The sequence below is a fragment of the Opisthocomus hoazin genome, chromosome 1, assembly GCF_030867145.1.
Source record: "Opisthocomus hoazin isolate bOpiHoa1 chromosome 1, bOpiHoa1.hap1, whole genome shotgun sequence".
Lineage (NCBI taxonomy): Eukaryota > Metazoa > Chordata > Aves > Opisthocomiformes > Opisthocomidae > Opisthocomus > Opisthocomus hoazin.
In genome coordinates, this window is record NC_134414.1 from 29,718,407 (window position 1) to 29,738,940 (window position 20,534).

Sequence of the window (20,534 nt, forward strand, 5' to 3'; positions counted from 1 at the left end):
TTGTAAAGATGACTTATGTTACTGAGAAACAAATTTGTCGTTATGAGAGATGCAGCTACCTGGTGAAAAGTTCTTTGAATGGCGTAAAACCCTAAGGAGGTAAATCAAAGTCTCAAACTAGCCCACACCAGATTCACTTGTTCTTATTGTAAAAGCTGTATTTTAAGGTTTTTAACCATCATTCTATTGTACAAAATACAGTACTGTGGTCGTGCAGGTTATTTGTGTATAGGGGTACTGCAGGTTCTGTATGTATATGAGTAATGTTCTCCCATGAGGCTGTTCACTGCTCCTTTTGTTGTGGGGTATAGCTGCCTATGGGGTCATTGTGGAAACCAGATCATTGAAATGATCCTTGTTAAAATTAGTTGTTAAAAGACATAGAAGAATGGCAGTATTATAAATTGTCTTCACCGTTGAGGTCAGTGGTGATGGACAGTATGTAATTTTTGTCTTCATTCTTAGATTATATCTTAGGTTTATTTAGAAAGGATTTTTTAGGTTTGTTAGAAGAGAGCCCTTTTTTTGCAAGGAGGATTGTGTGGAAGCCTGTACAAAGGGCTATGACAGGGAATAATGCTTCTTTCCAGCACAGCAGCTTGAGGAAAGATAGAATTGTATACGACGTATAGTGGCAGGTAGAAGAATGAGGAAACCACAGACTGAATTTGAGAAAATAAAGCTTCTGAAGCACCTGAACAGGTTGCTAAAGGGAAAGAGCAAACCAAGACATGCCTCAAGGCCAACAGAACCACCTTGATGACCAGAGATCATGAAGCATAGTCATAGAATCATAGTATAGTTTGGGTTGGAAAGGGCCTTTAAAAGTCATCTAGTCCAATCCTGCTGTAGTGAGCAGGAATATCTTCAGCTAGAGCAAGTTACTCAGAGCCCCGTCCAACCTGACCTTGAATGTTTCCAGGAATGGGGCATCTACCACTTCTCTAGGCAACCTGTTCCAGTGTTTCACCACCCTCATAGTAACCAATTTATTCCTTATATCTAGTGTAAATCTACCCTCCCTTAGTATAAAACCGTTACTTCTTGTCCTGTCACAGCAGGCCTTGCTAAAAAGTTTGTCCCCATCTTTCTTATAAGCCCCTTTTAAGTTCTGAAAGGCTGCAATAAGGCCTCCCTGCAGCCTTCTCTTCTCCAGGCTGAGCAGCCCCAACTCTGTCAGCCTGTCCTCACAGTAGTGGTGCCCCAGCCCTCAGATCATTTTTGTGGCCCTCCTCTGGACCTGCTCCAACAGGTCCATGTCTTTCCTGTGCTGAGGGCTCCAGAACTGGACACAGGACTCCAGGTGGGGTCTCACCAGAGCAGAGTAGAAGGGCAGGATTACCTCCCTTGACCTGCTGGCCACGCTTCTCTTGATGCAGCCCAGGATACGGTTGGCCTTCGGGGCTGCGAGTGCACATTGGTGACTGATGTCCAGGTTTTCATCCACCAGTATCCCGAAGTCCTTCTCCTCATGGCTGCTCTCAATCCCTTCATCCCCCAGCCTGTACTGATAATGAGGGTTCCCCCAGCACATATGCAGGACTCTGCTGTTGGCCTTGTTGAACCTCACGAGGTTCACATTATTCAGAAGGTTCACAGTATGCTGCAACTCCTAACATGACTGAAATCAAGACTGGAAGTAAGGACCTCTGTGCAAGGACCCATTGAGGTGAAGAGGAGTCATCTATAGATGTTGTTACTCCTATTCTGTTTAGCCTGATCGCTTTGTTTTTCACATTTAATACAAGTATTCTAATTATAGCATATGTGGCTTTGTAGAATTTGAGAATGTGGATGTCTCATTTTGATCTGCTTTAAAAATTTCCTCACAGGAGAAGAACATCTAAGCTCTGGTCACCTAAGGGCCTAGTCACAGCACCTGTCTTGTAAGGTCCTTGTTTTTTTCAGAAGGTCGTGGTTTATCGGCTATGTTTTTGACAATGAGGAAAGATGAAAATCTGATTCTTTCCTTCATTGATGTACACATACGGATTGAGCTGTAAGTGTCTGAAGATGGAATTAGGTCTCTAACCATGCAATTTTTCTGCATATTTGTATCAAGATTATATAGTAGGGTAGATGAAGGATGTAGAATTTCAGCAGATATTAAGTAAGGTGAGTTCTGAACAAAGTATTTGCATGTGCCCCTCACCTCTTAATCTCATTATGAAAAACCTAGTAAAAGTGTCTGATGAAAATGTTACAACAATGAAATAATTTAAAACATCATTATTGTAAAAATATGAAATTATTTTGTAAGTTGCCTACATTAAGAAAATGAGAAGGTGTTAATTAGAGGGCTACAGCAGTATGTACAACTGTTCAAAATTAGTCATTTTTTTTGTTATACTTGAAAAGCTTAATTTCAGAATTTATGGATGAAGTTCACCATTTAGACCTTGTATTTCAGCCACTGGTTATTTTTGCAACCTGATTGGTAACAAGATTAAAAAAAATAGACTAAAAGCTTTATAATGTGTGCTCCATATTAATGATAGGAGACTTCTCTTTACTGTACTTAGCTTTTTCAAAGGGAATGAGTGACATACCTGTAGATATGGACTTACCTTTTAAAAATGCTCTGTGTAATGTCATTCATGAATTTCCACCAGCTGCCTTTCCAAAATGTCTTTTAAGAAGTCTAGAATTTCTCTTTACAGTTCTTTTATTTTCAAATATATGTAGAGAAATGTATGAGCTTTCTGCATTATCTGTCTTTATGATATTTGTCACAGCAAAGCTGGAAACCCTTACTAAACTTACTTTGTTAAAATTGCAGTCCTTTATCAATTTGACAAATGAAAATAAAACCACAACTCAGATTGTTAAAGCTTCATATATCATTAGCTTAACTAAATCAGAAGTCTTGAAAAATAAAGAATTCTTGTGCATAGTAATTACCTTGAATCCAACCTGGTGTGTCATACCAGCCGCATTGTTCTCCCAACCCTGTAAAAGTGCTATGCGTCTCACATTTATTCTGTGATAGATTTTTCTTTACCACTTACATTAGATGTGTTATTTTAAATGAGGATGATTTAGGAAACTGAGGGAAAAACCTGACAGATACAATATTTACCATCTTGGATGTTTATTACAAAAAAAAAGTACTGATTTTTTAGTAGACTCTTTAGTAAATGTAGTAGATTTTTGTAGCTTGGAATCAAGTTAGCGATGGAGGTTAGCCGCTCTCCCCAAAGGGATGGTGGGAAGAGAAGGTATAAAGGAAATGACGTTCACCACTCCAGATGCTAATTTCTTTTCTTTCTCATGGCAATTTGAAGTAGTGTTTGGACCTTGTTTTATTACACGATAATTCCCCTTTTTCCGATTTCATGAATAATTCTTTCTTTTCAGTTTCCGCACTAGCAAAGGTGTTGGGTATTCTGCTCATTTTGTTGGCAACTGCTTAATAGTTACATCACTGAAGTCAAAAGGCAAAGGTTTCCAGCACTGTGTGAAATATGACTTTCAGCCACGCAAGGTAAGCAAAGTGGTATTGACAATAAAGAATAATATTGAAAATGTGACAAAGTGCTTCTGGGAAGAATTGCTAAAATCCCTTGAGTGCCAAAGTGTTAATAATCTATAATTTCTTATTTATAAATAGCTTTTCTGTTGGTCATGCAAAGTTTTATGTTAGTTGCAGATGAGAATCAATTAAAAAAATTTAATAATTTATAAAGTGACACTTCTATGAAGTCAGCTTGTTTTTAAAAATACTGTTTAATTAGCTTCAGACAAAGAATTTTGAGTATTTGTAAAATGGTTGTATTTTATTTTTAAAAGGCCATCATTTCTGAAAATTCTGTACTGCGTAACTTTGGAACAATTTTGCTGGCAATGCTGGAATTTCCTTATCTGTTGCTGGGAGATACAAGGCTCTGAACTTTTTTCTGTGTCAGTGGTGTTTTGGGATTTCTCATTTTTCATAGTAAATCTTGATTATTTCTCTAGGTCTTATTATTGTTCATTTCTACTCTGTGCCAAGTAGTCCTAAGTGACCAATGATTCTGCTGGCTTCAATATTTCAGTTAGCTGACTGAAGCATTGACTTTTCTGTACAACGAGCATTATGTGTTTGTCATTGGTAACAGCCTTGTATATATTTTGCTGTGAAGCTAATTTCTGGGTTTATGGCCTTAGAATTTGCATATTGATTTTCAGCGCTTATTTTGTTTTTAGAAGCCAGTCTCTTAGGGAGGGAATGCCATTGTTCACTTACCGGCTTTATGTTCTACTATTTTGTTTGGTATGTATTTGTGATTCAAAATCACTGATTCTAATTTTGTCATGTAGCTTTGAGGTAATTTGTGTTTTTTAAAACATAATAATATCTTTTTCTAGCATATTACTCAGGGATGTATAAAGTCTTATAAACACATAACTGCTGAGTGTATTGTAATGAATCAATTCTGTTTTGCAAATTTTTAGTTTTATAGCCAGAAAAGAGCTCTTTTCAAGTAGCATGTCTGATGCTACTGATAAATGCTTAACCCAGGAACAAATGGAATTTTTAGATTTGGGTTATGTTATTAATAACTAGCTTTTGGGATCTAGCTGATCATTTTTTTACTTCTTGTTGATGAAGAGGCAGTCTTTCGTATTTAACAAGATACTATTTTCATAATTTTTATTATGAATGACTAGTTTCCTTCATGCCATCCCTGGAAAATTTTAGCTCTTGCTATTCTACTTAAGACAGTTAAATCTTTAATACTAGTACATGTATATCGCATTAGATGAATATCAGTTTCAAATCATAATCTTCTGATCTGCAGAAGTATATCCAAATATAACTTCCATGCCAGTTCTATATTTCTCAAAGATCGTGCTTCGTACACTTTGGGTCGTATGTCAGATTAGACAGTATTTGAAATAAATCTTCTAGAATATAATTGCAAGTGGTTTCGTGTGATACTTTTTTTTCCATTAGTAACTTGTGTGTAGATGTATGTGGGAAGGTACATAACATGTAATGAATGGAAGAAAACTTGTCAAATACAATTCCTGTCTCTAACAAGTCAAAACACATCCTGTTTAACATGTAGGTTGGTTTTATTCATGTTATTTAGGTATTACATTGGTTCCACTCTCCGAGCATTGGATGTATAGAGATGTGTATTAAAAAAATGTGTACCCATTTAAAAAGCAGCTTACTGTCCAAATGCTAAGCGGAGAAGTGTGATTTTTGTCATCAGATGTACTATTTTCTAGCCATTTGCTTCCAGATATAAACATTTCAGCAGTAGCTTTTGCCAGAAACACCATGCGCATTAAACTTCTGGATAATGGTTTTTTAAATATTTTTTGTTGAATCACAGTAAAATTATATATTCAAGCCACCTGGTCAAAAGCTTTGTGTAGGCAGATCAGAAAGATACTATGTTCATGTGAGAATCTTCCCACTGTTAACTGTGTCAAATGACACCATTGACAGAATAATATGTAATCTTAATTTAAAACTTTAAGATGCATCGTGGTAATTTTAGGTTTTAATTAGTGTATTTTAACAACATTACAAAAGCAAGTATTTATAAAATATATGGAGAAATTTGGTGACAATATTCCCAAATAGAAAATGTGAGTGTAGTATAGGAGACTGACCTCTCAACAGAGCTAAACTAGCTTTGACAGTGCTGCATTTAATATGTCTATACTGCTTTTGGGGACTCCAAAGTGATATTTTTGTGTGTTAGTAACCCCTAGTAATTTTTCCTCCCTTGAGTTCCAGCCTCAGCATCAAGCCTTATGTAAGTATGAACAGGAAAACACTGTAGTCAAGAGCAAACAACTTATTTTCAGTGTTTCTAATCCTGAAGACCTTTACTAATAGTAGTATAGACTGAAAGAAATTCCACATTTTGGAAGTGCTTCATGTGTGATGCCTTATCTCTCTGCTTGTCCTGTGCAATGGAGTAGGAATATGACTTACTTAGCAGTGGGTGATTAAGATTGAAAGTTTTCAGCAGTATAAAACAATAGACAGCCTGTTATCTGAAATGTCTTGGAATACTACCTAAGGAAGCTCTTGATACAGCAGAGAGGCATGATCTTGGTGCATTTTGGAGAAAATTATATAGGGAAGGGGACAATAGGATGAACTTAAAATTGTATTACTGACTTTGAAAATAAAAAAAAAAGGTAATTTTTCAACTAAACATTGAAGAAAAATTGTGTGTGAGATTATACAACTTGGTTTGGTTCATTGTGTAGTAGTATGGTCTGAAAACCATGTCCTGAGAGACAGAATAGGAGAGAAATCAATAAAATGCCCGTACAACATCAGCGAAGAACATTCACATAAGTGAGACATAGGTAATAGGAAATTATGAGACACACATATATGCTTGCTTCTACATATCTAGAAAAATAAAGGTGAAACTGGAAAGTCTATTTTAAATGAGGTTATTAACATAATAGGAGTATGAGAAGCTTTGTTGACCATCAGTGGGCACTCGTTTCAAATTGAGCTTAAAAGTGACAGTGGGGCAGGTCTTGCCAATAGAGGAGTGATGTCCTGTGATTAAGATTTAACCTGATGAGACATATAAATTCATTGTAACAATAAATAACAGAGTTGCTGCGCACTGAAAATCATTAACTTAAGTAGGAAAACTATACTATTCAGCTTAAATTGTTAGCCACAAGGAAGGTTATAGCGTCTGTGGTGAACTGGGGAAGATCAGAAAGCATACTAATATGAAGAAGCTTACATTAGCTTACATTACTTTGCTATAAACTGGGTGGCATCTTACTGGGATGAGAGTTCAAACTGTTAAATAACAAGCATTTGGATTTATTTCTTTTTGAAACTTTTAGAGACCTCGGAGGTTGACTTTTGCTTGACTTTGTCTTGAAAAATGCAGAATATGTCTGGATATGTAGGATTTCTGTTTCTGTTTTGAAAGGAACTGCAAAAAAATGCCTTCACTCCTTAGGAAAAAAAAAAGGAGCAGTTAAAAGATGGAAGTGTTTGACAGTGCTAGAGAAATTGCTTAAATCCAAACATACAAAAGGCTAAAAGCAAATATACAATTAGTCAAAAAAAATCCAATAGAAAGTTTAAAAGCCCCTCAGAGGTACCTGAGCACAGATAAATAGCAAAGTAGAAAACATTGTAAGTAAAAAGAATTTGTTCAGAAAGCAGAAGTTGTATCAAAATGAAGAATTCTTAGAAAAATATAAATTATGGCAAATTATGTGTAAAATGATAATTCAATTTTTTTTTCCAGTCCATAGGGGCAGTTAGATGAGTAAGGCTTAATAGGAGCCCTTGAAGAATATAATGTCATAACAAAAAAGCTAAATCAATTAGTTGCATCATGGTTTACTACAAGACAAGTCAATGGGATTGGGTCAGAGGAAGCGTCTCAAATTGCAGTGTCAGTAGAAGCGGTGTAAAAATCAGTAGTAGAGAGAGTAATTAGTTGCAGGACTGCACAGGATGCACCCCCAAGTTCAAAATAAATTTGAATAAGACATCTGCCAAATTTTTAATGATTATATATAATCTATTTTGTCAAACAAATGGGTGATGGAAGATGATACAAAAGTTTAGAAAAAGGCTTTTCTTATTTTTAGAATTGCATATTATCATGCCTGATTTTTTAACCATCAAAATGGGGTAGAAGCTAGAAGAATGGAAAGGAAGGATTAGAAAACACATAGATAAACATACTGGGGGCAAAGCAGTGCAATATTGCACTGGAAGTCTTGTCCACCACTTCTGTTCAGTTATTTGAAGGATTCCTACTGTGTAGAAGGACAGGTTTGTGAGCCAGTTGGTACACGCTGTGTGGATTCCCAAAGAACTGTAGGAATTATACTCCTCTGAAAGTCTTAAAGAAATTATGCTGTCATTTGATAAGAGAATTTATATGTTAAAATACAGGGATGGAAGGATATGAATCAAGTGCACAAGCAGGAATCTCAGAAGGACCTTTATTTTCTTGTCGATGAGAATGCATTATGGACTTAACTCGGTGGAGTTTGTCGTCCTCTATTTTAGGAACTAGCTTTGAAAACCTATGTTACTCATTTTATCTAGATTGATACTAGTGACAAATAGGACACAAAAATCCCTTTTAAATACTTGAATACTTGCCTGGCTAAAAACAAATTACGGTTTAAAATGTAAATGTAGTTAATTCAAATGCAGGAGTCAAGGGAGCATTTTTTTTGCTGGATTAGTTATGATAACGAGCTGGTATAGACTGTGCATGCATGCGCATGTGTACAGGCACGTGTATTCAAAAAAAGCTTGATGGTTTTTGTAGAGCTTGCCTTGTGGGTCAGAGTAACAGACATAGGTACTGCTCTGACATAGTGGTGATGCTAAAGATTCAAAAAACTTGTGTGAAAGGAGACTTGGACTAAAAGAAGCTGCATGTGCTTGAACGGTGGTTAATATGGGGAAATAAAAGAGGCTATAAGAAGTGGATTATATAATTTTCCTAAAGTTTGACATGGACGCCAAAGCTCTCCCAAGATAGCATTGCTCATATTAGTTCCTGATGGAGAGTGTTTCAACAAAAGCAATGAACTATTTATTTCCAAATGAAGGAGTCATCTACTAAGCTTAAGCTACACACAGGGACAGTCTTACAAACAGGTATGTTGTCAAAAATGCTCTTAAGCACTGTAAAGCAAAAATCACAGGTACAAGACAAATGGATAAAACTTGAGGCTTATGGTTGTGAGCTGATTTCTGATACAAAAATATTAGAACTGGAAAATGAGTAAACAGTTATAAAACTTACCACTTTGAATAGTACTTTTGCACAGAACACCTTCTGTTGGGATGAAAGCATTTAAAATCATTATCATTTAGTGGAGATTATTGGTAATTTAACCTTTGTAGGAGAGAGAACAGGCGAATTTTTCTTTTAAGAGATTTATGTTAGTTGGTGTGCAAGCTTTGGAAAAGAAGTGTTGATGAAAGCAGAGCTCTAGTCATGCGGTTTGCCCTTCGTTTCTGATTAGCATAGTCACCAGTTAAGCTTCTAGACTTTGAGTTGTGAATATTTTGTTGAATTTAAGATGGGTGTTCCTTTATGAAATAGAATCTGCGTACAAAATGGGGAACAATGTATGCTTATTGAGTTGTGGGGTTTTTTTTATTTTTTGGGGCGAGGGAGAGTAGCCTACAAAAAATACTTGTTCATTCTTGCTTAAAAAAAAAGAGAATTAGACTGGCCACACGTGATTTCAGAAGGCAAAGCTGTAGCAGTATGTCCTTAATCTAGTATTAACCAATAAATCTATTTACTTGGATATCCAAGAAGTGAAGTACTTTTATGTACTGTTGAATGATTGGTAGGGTTTTTTTCCCCTTCCGTTAACTATAGATTTTAGGGGGGGAAAATGATAATGTATTTTTAAAGGCCTGGAAACAAATGTGGAGAAATATCTGTGTTCTAGTTTGTATAGATACTACAGCTATGTAGCAGAATACAGCTCAATTCAAGGACTACTGCAACGATTATTGTCAAAATGTATTTTGCTGCATGCTTTTCTAATTTGTAGTTCTGTGCTTTGTCAGATTTTAAAATCAACATGTGAAAACTGTTTTGCTTTTGCTTTCTCTGAGGCAGAGAGGCAGATTTTTATATCAGTAGGCTCTGTATCTACTTACTCCACCTCAGGGAGAGAGTCACCAAGTGACTTATTAAAATAATACCCCAAGGGGTGCAGAAGTTCTCTGCTTTCAAAAAAAGAGACTTAGCTGAACATAAAAATCAAAATATAATAATTGAAACAGATACCAAGAGAGGGAAGATAAGTAAATTGTAAATTACTATTCCAAATTACTAAAGTACAAAATGTTGTTTTCAAGGCAGATGAGCTGGCTTTTTCACAGATAATAAGATTGGAGGGGGATGTGTTGAGACAGTATAGTTTCACCCCCTGTTCAAAGAAGGGATGCCTAGATCAGGTTGCTCTGGATGTTGTCCAGTTAGGTTTTGAATATCTCCAAGCAAGGAGACTCCACAGTTTCTCTGAGCAACCTGTGCTAGTGTTTGACCATCCTTACTGCTGACTATCGCCCTTCTTATATATGTTGAAGTGGAGTTTCCCTTATTTCGATTTGTGTCCATTGCCTCTTGTCCTGTCACTGGATACTAGTGAGAAGTCTCCGGCTTCATCTTCTTTATCCCCTGCCCATCAAGTATTTATACACATGGATAAGATCCCCCTGAGCCTTCTCTTCTCCAGGCTAAACAGACCCGTATCTCTACCTCTCCTCATGTGTCAGAGGCTTTAATCACTTAATCCTCTTTGTGACCCATTCTGGACTTTCTCCAGTATGTCCATTTTCGTCTGGTTTGTATATATTTTGAAATAATACAGACACTGATTATAGTTAAAGTGTGAGTTGATTTGCAGATCTTAAAGATTAAATTTCCATTCCTAGTCTTAGGTGAGTTTAGAGGTTTGGTTTTGAAGGAAACCTAGGGTTTTCTTCTTGAACTTACTCATCATGGACATACTGATTCCTGTTGAATGGATTATTTGAAAGATCACTATTGTTGTAGTTAGAAGTGTTTTACTGTGGTGCTTTCTCTGTTTGATTGTATAATGCATTTTTAGTGATATGACTGTTGTCCAAAAATTGAAAAATTAGTGGAATGGTAAAGAACAGAGGAAGAAAATCATATGAAGCAATCAGGATGATGTCTTAAACTGGGCTGTAAAATTTGCTTTTGTGAATTTTTTCTTTTTGTTTAATAATCTCTGACAGAGAGCTATGATGAAAAGGCAGAGATAAGTGATCTTAATTTCTTCAGGTAAGTGCACATAGAACTGAATTTCCCATCAGAACTCAGTTATGCTTCGTGTTACAGTGTATAGTGTTTAAATTAAATTACACTTTCAGGAATGGAAGTGTATTCAATGTTTTAATTGTATGTATGCATTTTTGGCTCTAATCCCATAAAGGGATGCAGGTAGGTGCATCATTACATTTAGGCACAGTTCTACTGTCTAGACTTGAAGTTCCACTGACTTGACTGGTAATTTTATGAGTTTGCAGGATTTCATCTGTTTGTAGAACTTTACGAGACTGGTTACTTATTTTTAATGCCATTCTTTATCTTTGTGTTTTATAGTACAAAAACTGCCACTATATACTGATTTTCCATGTCTTTCCAGTGGTACATGATAAGCATTGTACACATCTATAATCGCTGGAGAAACAGTGAAATACGATGTTATGTGAATGGTCAGCTGGTATCCTATGGTGACATGGCCTGGCATGTTAACACGAATGATGTAAGATCTTATTTTATTCCTTTCTCATAGATTTTCATTTTGAAGTAAATTGAAAAAGAAAAAAAAAAGTACTGTATATGTTTTCTCTAGATCCTTGAAAATTTTCTGTCTTTTTTTTAACTTTCTCCTTTAATCTTCCTTAGTTATATACTTAATAAAATGTATTGTTATTGATTTTATATATTAATATTTTTAGAAGATTGAGGATTTTTTTTGCTGTGTTTTGCATAGCTATTTTATGAAATTTTCAGAGATCTTTTTTGGAGAGAATGTTATAGCTAGTATTTTTAATATGTGATACTGTATAGAGGACATTGATAACAGTGGGGTAATGCCTTGCTTTTTTCGCAGAAAAAATTGTGGTAGAGCTACAGATTTAACTTGAGAAAAGTCCTTAAGAAGCACTGATTCATTCTGCTGATGACTATGCATACTGTCAATGTATGCAAAAGTACTCATTTTTGTATCACATTTAAGTTCTGCGTTGGATTCAAGAGGCAATATTTGTTAATGGTTAAAAGATTTCTGTGCTTTTTGTGTTATTGAACATTAAATTTTAAGTAGCTTTTTTAATTTCAGTAGAACTGAGTAGCCTGAACTATAATCAGAGTCATATTGTTTTAAGCACTGTAAAAGTATAGTAAGACATCATTTCTTTTATGCCGAGTTTAGAGTTTTAAACCAACAAGACAGATAAGAGAGACAAAAAGTAAAAGCTAGAAAACGGAAGCATGGAGAAGTGTCAAGAGATTTATTGTATTAAGCAAAGTATAAAGTCTTAAATCTGTCTCGCAGTAACAAGTGTATTTTGCTTTTTATTGTTTGACTTGACATTACTAAATAGGCGGTTGACCAATATTAAAAACACTGTACTAAGTATTAAGGCATTAATATTTAATTAATATTGTTAGCAAATTAATTGCTACAAAATTGCATCCCTGAAATATTGAGCAATTTTCTTTGGTATTAAACTTTCGCATATTTGCCATCCAAACTACTTAAAAGATATTGAAAGACGTACAGTTTCATATCATTAGTCAGCTCAGAGCAAAGACAGTGATCTTGCATCTGCTTGTCCCTGAGGCAGGAACCAGTCATTTTTACCTGCAGAAGATAGCGTGTAAGTACACCTGTATTGGTTAATTGGACTGAGTTCAAATTAACAGTATATTCTTATAGGATATGCATCCATTTTCATATTTCCTATATTTAAATTCTTTTAATGAAATCTCTATAAGTTTCAAAATACCTTTTTTGAGCTCCTGTTTCATTCCTTCTACTTTGGAAGGTTTGAGAGTCTACACCTAATGATGAAGGAATTAGTCACTCCTTCTGGCCCAGCATTTTGGATGGGGAGGGCAGACAAAATGATTCTCTTGTGCTTGTCTCCAGCTAAAGCTGTGCTAAACTTTCAGAGGTGCTCATCAGCTTGCTACGCTTTTGTTATCTCTTATTTATAATAGAATTCTCAGTTGTTTCTGACTGCCTGTATAGGATAAGGAAGCTCTTTTCTACTTAAGGAAATTAACTGTCTTTTGCTAATTTCTAAAGGCAAAGTTGGATTTGAAAGAGAGAGTTTAAATATTACATGTTAATTAAAGTAGGGGGCATGTGCTTGCTGAAGCTTCTGATCATCATTCTTGGTTTTTTTGGTAGCATTTCTACTTGCAAGAAAAGGCAAGCCTTTCAGTTTTTGCAGAGCATGGTTTCTCCTTGGTAGTATAAGCATTTTTGTTATAGGTGACAATTTGATGACTGAAAAGCCAGCTGAGGTCTCAGAGGATCTGGGCTGAGTTACTAGTTACACAGCGTGGGGAATTTGTAATCCTTAATCGTAAATGATTAGCAGGAAGAGATGCTCCTTCTATTCATGTTTTCTTCACAGTATTCCTTTGTACTTTCTCGTGTTACAGAAGTACAATCTTCTCTTAAGGTGGGATTGGTTTACCAAGCTTTAGATGTTTTCGTATAAGTCTTTTAAGTTTCTGCTAAGGTTTTGTTTTGTCTACTGTAGAATAGACTAAGTTATGAAAGAGACGAGTTATCATTAGCTCTCTGCTTTTTAATAACAAAAACCTGTTGTATCAGAAGTAGGAAATAGAATAGAAAGTAGGAGAAAATCAGGAAAGGTGTATGAATGCAATAGTGTGTGTAAAATGCATCGAAAGGAAAATAGAGGAGTGCGTGCATACTATGCAAGTCGGAAATCGTTATTCTTTCTTTAAATCATATATCATGCGTAACTATATATGTAGATTATAGTGATAGATTTAATAGTACAGATTCAAAAACAGATAGTGAAAACTGAGAAGGGAACAGGAGTTGCATATTGTTGACTAAGTGCATCTTACTCTTTTCAGTCTTTTCATTTAAGAGAACACTGAGAGATAATAGAGATGTAGTGTTTAAAACATTAAATATAATGAAGACGAGATTTTTCAGTTGCTCACTGTGTCGAAGCTACCACTGAACAAAATGCATTAAGATTAAATTTTTTGTAGATTAATAAAACATTAATTAGATTTGCATTATTGAGTTTAATATTAGGGGACAGAGTTGAATTTTTTTTTTAAGCATAGGTTTTTTCTTGGTAGAGACTGTGAACTTATTTTATTTTTTTTTCCCAGATTGATCTTGCTTTGCAATGCTTATATTTTATGACCTTTTTTTCAATATCTGAAATTTACCTCTTGTATCCACAAAAGAACTGAAGAATACCTCAGTCTACAATTTTCATATGTACCCTCAAAGACACTGAAGTAAAGATGCAGATGACAAAAAGGGTGAAAGTTTAGAAAGATGCTTTTTTTTCATTTTTAATATTTTTTTTTTCTTGGGTTTCTTTTAATTCATTCTCATTTATACACAGCCCTGAAATCACTGGGTTCTGAACTGTTTCTGTAATATGGGCAGTGAGATATAGCATATGACATGCAGTAGTCATTAAGGCTTCACAATCATATTCTTCACAAATGTGTGTTGTCTTAATAGGCATGTTTTCATCTAGGGATTTGCAAAATGTGTCGTATGCGCAAAACTCTAAATCACTCAAAACTTCTTCAAGATTTTTCGTTTTATTGAGGGGTACTACATGTATTAATAATGTTGTACAATGTTCAGCCGAAATGTTGGAGGATATGAGTGTGGATGAAAAAGGGGAAGACACTGTAAAATTCTTTGTATAGCCATTTCTATTGTGAATGCTGCTGATATACTGTTACCACTGAGCCATTTTGGCTCCACCTCCATTATTGCTATTTAATGAAATATAAAAACCATACCAATGCTGAGATTCATTGTGTTAGGGTGCTACACCAGATACAGTAGCTAGTGGTAAATAACTCATTGAGTTTATATTCCAAGGAATACATATAGCTAGAAATTATGACAAAAAGATTAAGTGAAATGCATGACAGGGTATAGCATAATAAAATGTGTGCAATTGCTTGCTGGTCAGTAGTCACGATCAGCCTTATGGAGTGAATTTTTTATAAGAGATCAAGTACACTTTAAGATGAAAGTTAAATTGGAAGAGTTTGGCTATTACAGCTGTTAGATTAGGAATTCTCCCCAGTTATGGGAAGTAACTTCTCTTTGAGGTGTAGAATATGGGGATACGGAGGATTGGTGGAAGATACTTGTTAGGTAGCTGGATGAATATAAACTTGATGATGTCCTGACATCTTCCACAGTACAGTGCATTTCCGTTGTAGAATAAGGAAATTGTAGAAGGGTTTAAAAGTTGACATAAGTGGTGAAAAGCCAACAGCTTGATGACGTCAGTAGCACTTGGGTTGTATTTGAAAGAGGGCTTATAAACCTCAAGAATATTAAGGATAAAATTATGTCCTTAAGTAACAAAGTCCATAAGTCCCAAGAGTTTGAATTTTTTCTGTAAATAAAATAGGAGGATTCAGACCAAGGCACTGAATGAAGCAGATCTATCAATCACCTCATCTTGGTGTCATTAGTGACATATTACCAGAAATGTACAGAAATAGTTGCACAAACTTGGATCAATTTGTGTCCGTCGGGTTTTAAGCTGTGCAAATGTGAGATAGTTGAGGAAGACCAAATGCACTACGAGTGTAGGGTGCTGATTTTTAAATAAATAAATAGATAAATCAGGTTTACAGATTGTTTGGCATGTGGAACAGAAGTGAATAAAATTTGCCAGAGGATCAGGAGTTAGCCTTACCCTCCAATTAAAAATAATGGAAACATCTAATCCAGAATGAAGCATCAGAAATTAGGAAAGCGTAATCTGGTAAGAATGAAAAAAAGACAGAACTGGAGATTACTACAGGTTAACGGACCTAGAATGTAATTATATGTAAAACTCAGAATCCATTGAGAGCTAAAATGGATGTTGTAGAATTAAGGCTAACTAGAAGAATCCAGAAAATCCCCTTGTAATAGGCAGGAATGTATGTGTCGGAATTTGTAAGTATAAACCAGCAAAAAGCGTGACATCAGTAGCTCAGACAAATTCCTCAAATAAGCATTAAGAATGGCAATTGCTCAACATGAATTGACTTAACACTTTTTGACATTAGTGGCACAGGTGTCAGTAAAGCCTTCAAGGCTGAGCAAGGCTTCGGTGAACTGAATATTGTTAAGTTTCACCATTAGATTTGCCAGTAGTCAGAGTGGACTCAGCCCACCTTCTGCACTGTGCATCCTGGATATGACTTTGTAAACCAATTTTGATGTAGTTTTTTTTCAGAATTTTTTTAGTTTTGTCCAGAATAATTGTAAAAAAAATTTAGAAATTCCAAGGGAAAAATGTAAGAGGTATTTGGTCAAAAGGAGGATAAATCAGGGATAAAATCCTGGATGCCTCTTATCTCACCTCATTGCAAAGCTGAGCTCCAGATCTTTGACTTCCTTCTAACTCTTTAGACAGAGTCCCCTTTTCCTTGTTAATAGCTGATCCACCTAGATCAGTTGCTGTAGCAGTTCACCGTATTTGCTTCCATTCTCCAGACTAACAGAAGTTTTTCTCAGGGTTAAACTCAGCAGCCAAGCAAGGTGAAAAAGCAGACTTTCTAATGCAGATTCTACTGGTTTGCAGATTCATCTCTAAAAGTGACGCTTGATCCTTGTTTCCATTAAGTAAAGTATATGTGACTCAAGGAAACTGAGAGGATAGCCTTGTGCTTCAGGTGTTGTTCTCTTGTGCTGCATCTTGTTTTCTAATTCCCCAGATCTTTATTCTAGACAGTTACATTCTAAACTTTGTTTCATCTGAAAGCCTTTTTTCTTGGAAGCATCAGAAGAAATTAACCTAATTCTTGCAAAATAATTTTTTTTTGGGGGGGAAAAAGCAACAAAACCCCACTTCAAATCTGAAATAATAGGAAATGGGCAGATGGAGAACTGCAGAAGACCTTTGTGCAGAGGAATAGTTGCTGGAAGGAAGAATGGAAAAAAGCAACTCTTGTGACTGTGGAAGAAGACGGAAGAGGAGTTTAAGTTCAAACCAAATCAGTATAGGCTGTGGGCACAGAGGAAGACTGTGCACCAGCTGCAAACTAGAAAAAAATCATATTTTTTTTTTCTGCTAACAATGTTTAGCTATGTTAGCACAACAGTGAAAGGAGAGTGCATTTCCACATGTGCTCGTGTGCATTAGCAGTGGGAGTTCCGATTATAATTACAAGGAACTTCAAAGCTTTTGTGTTTCCTAGAAGGCAATAAGGAAGGTTGTTTGGTACTTGAATGTACTTTTCTAATTTTCTCTGTTGTATGTCGAACAATTAATAAAAAACAAACCCTAGCAGCCAGTCATAACAGCATTGTAATACTGACCCGCAATACAATTAATGCTATGATATGCAAAATGAAGTTCTTCACTGCAGGGAATCAGGTATGAAATAATAAATGATTGATTTATTTTCATAATTAGTCTCCCTTTATTTTTCGGCTTCAGTAGCTGTACATGAATATTACTTCATTGTATAGTTTATATGACTAAACTTTGTTAACATTGCTTCTTTCTGATACAGAGCTATGATAAATGTTTTCTTGGCTCTTCGGAGACTGCTGATGCTAACAGAGTGTTCTGTGGCCAACTTGGAGCAGTATATGTATTCACTGAAGCACTCAACCCAGCACAGATTTTTGCAATACATCAGTTAGGACCTGGATATAAGGTAATAACGGATCTCAAGGAATGTAAAACTGGAAAAATAAAATAATTGATAGATGTAGTTGGAAGATATGTAGGAGGGTAGATATTCCTCTTAGCATCATGCAGACCTGTGTGATTTGTTTTCAGCAAAAGAAGAACATTTCTTCAAGTTTCCTAACTAACCTTAATTTCCACTGGCTTTTTGAAAGATGCAAATCATTTATTTAAAGAGTAGCTGGAACATGTTTGTATGTGAAATTTATGACTTTCTGTCATAATCCTATTACAGCAGTTTTGTATTTGGTGTACTGAATACCAGGGGAATATCTTTCTTCTCTACTGTTCATCTTTAAAATCTTAGTTAATGCAGGTTAACATTCAAAAAGGCGTAATAAACCAATTCTGTTCACATACATGGTTTCAAACAGTTCTGCTGAAGTAAAGTTGAACTTTTTACTCCTACATTGCCAGTGACATTTAGGGGACAGTTTAGACAAATTCGTGGTGCATACATAAACTTGGATCCCTAGTATAAACAGTTATTATGTGTTGGAATGTCTTGGAATGGCTGTGTATTTCATCAAGAAAAGCAACGCAGATGCTTTGCAGAAGTCTGCAGAAACTGCCCAGTGGAGAAGGCTTGAACCCAGCTGAATACTGTTCAATATCTACCATCAATTATTCCCAGGTTTTCTTTTTCTGATTTGTGAAATTTGCAGTATCATCTGAAGTAAACTTTCAGTTTTTTAGCAGATATCATACACTCTGATAATAAAAACTGTAAAATATAGAAAATAAAAATCAACATTTAGATTCTAATAATATTAATTTACTGTGCTGAAAATGATTGCTCTAAATCATTTAATGACAGCTAACCCTTGAATGACAGTGACAGCTGAAAATATCTTTATGGTATGTATGCAGTATGAATACTGGAATAGATGTTAGGGTTACTTGAAGAAGAGGAAGTGTGTTACGGTAGAAAAACCTGCCTTGAAGCTAGTACTGTTCAGTCAGTCAAGAGAAGTGTATCACCTGTGCAAACAAGGAGTACTTTATTCCAGTCTTAATACTGTATTTTGTTTGAACAAATATTTCTGCAAATGTTTTTCTTGGTTGTACAAAAAAAGTAATGTAACCTTATACTTCTTCATAATACGTGTAGTAAATCTTTATGAATTTATGAAGTTCCTGGGTTTGCAGCAGCACAATGAAGTGATGTTACATAGGAATAATGCTTTCATTTGTTTCAAGACGTGAAAATTGTTATGTAATATTTCATGAGTGTTGAAGGGGTTCATAAGGCACACATGCTCTCATGCTAAATGGTGTTTCCAGTAGTTACTGCACTAACCTTATTAGAGTGTTGTCAAATTACCTTGCTTGATTCAGCGGCTTCCATTGAACTACATTTCTTCACACCTGTAGCCCCTTACAGATTTTTGTGAAATGTCAGTTAGTTGAAATGTAATACTTTGGGGATATTTTTCTTTGGTATATCATGCTTTTAGATTTAGGTCATGTTCCCAGCACAGTTAATGCCTCCTTCCTCTCTAAAGCAGCTTCCTTCCTTGTCTGAGAATCTGAAAATATATCTTCCTTATAGCAGTTTAAAAGAGCAGGTTCCTAGAACAGGACTCCAGAAATAACATAATTTCTTTCTCTAACTTCCTTATTTCCACACAATAAGACAAATCAGAATCCTTTTTTCTCACCCTCTTCCAACTCAAGACCTACCCACAACCAAAAATAGAATTGTGTCCTATAATTTATAGATCTTAGGGCACTGACTGTGGCTTTCAGTCAAAGCTTGCCTCTTTCATGTCTCAGTTAAGTTAATTTCTGTAAATTCTTTCAGATTCTCTGTGGGTGCAAAGGTCCATCATTTCAGAACACTTCAGTGTGGTATTTCATAGTCTAGGGGAGCCTCAGTAGCTCAAATTGCTGGACATTAGAGATCACATTATAACTCTTACCTGACTTGCTGATTCAAACTGACCTTTCAAAAACTTTCTTGAGTAGTTCATTACATGTTCTGTTCATTCTAATTGTTGGTACTGTCAGCCAACTGGGAGAATCAACTGTTCAACTTTTCCAAAAGAGCAGCTGTTCTAGATGCATTGTGTACTCCTGTTGTGCCAAAGCTATTCTTCCAAAGGAGAATTATTCAAAATACTTCAGAATTTTTGGAGAATGTCTTCATATAGATGTTTTTTCTTTCCTATGACTGTCTGTGGTAGTTCTATTGATTTACAATTCCTCCTTTAGTCCACTATATCCCAGGATTTTCATTCTTTAGGAACAGTGACCATCCCTTATTTAACACTCTACCTACTTTGTTCATGACAAGAGACTGTGATTTTGCCTCTCATTCAGCTACCCTACAGGACTTTTACTTACTATGTTGACACTTTCAGTTGCTAGAGGTTGCAGAAAGAAAATCGAAATGAGAGCAGCATCCTTGGTCTCACTGTGCTTTTTCTACTACCCGTCATTGTTCCCAGGCAGCAGAGAAGAGAGAGAAGCGTGTCTCAGCTGTGATCTTGAGGGGCTGATAAACACAGAATAGAAGGGCAAGGAAGGTAATGTTGGAGGAAGAGATGCATCTGATAGCAGGGTTTGGTGCTGTTTATAAAGGGACGTTTCAACAAAGTCCTTCCCTAATAGCCCTGTTAAGTCTGCGCCACTCGTCTTAACCCTCCCATACACATTTCAAAGTGAGTTATCGGATTATTCCATAAGTTGCTGCATCTGACTTTGCTCTTGAGTGGTGCTGCGATATCGATCTTTTAGTTGTGTTTGAAGGTTGGAGTAAAAATGCATTAATGCATACACATACAAACTCACACAAAATGCTCTTGAAAATTCAAATTTGCTTAACCTGATTGTAAAATATACTACAAAATAATATTCTGTGTGTGGCCACTGAACCTACAATAGCAAGATGGGGCAAATGGTAAATGAAAAAGCAGCACTCTTGCTGTTGAAGGAAAGGGAAAGCTGCTGATGTTTAGTGGTCCTGATCAAGCACAGCTTCTTTTACTGGAATAGACAATGCTGGAGTAATTCTCAGCTCTCTCTGTTCCCTCTCCTCTTCCTGTAGGAGCAGCAGCTATCCTTGATACCT

General features: G+C 35.7%; 1 protein-coding gene across 5 annotated transcripts in view; it reads left to right on the top strand.

Annotated features, from left to right (window-relative positions):
• The window catches only part of NBEA (neurobeachin), a 544,466-nt gene that overhangs the window by 122,920 nt on the left and 401,012 nt on the right, over window positions 1–20,534 (top strand). For all 5 annotated transcript variants that reach the window (XM_075420361.1, XM_075420351.1, XM_075420371.1 and 2 more), the window contains exons 6-8: window positions 3,358–3,484; window positions 11,155–11,274; window positions 17,283–17,429. In XM_075420361.1, coding sequence (XP_075276476.1) covers window positions 3,358–3,484; window positions 11,155–11,274; window positions 17,283–17,429 — 394 coding nt within the window. The remainder of the gene's footprint in view (window positions 1–3,357; window positions 3,485–11,154; window positions 11,275–17,282; window positions 17,430–20,534) is intronic.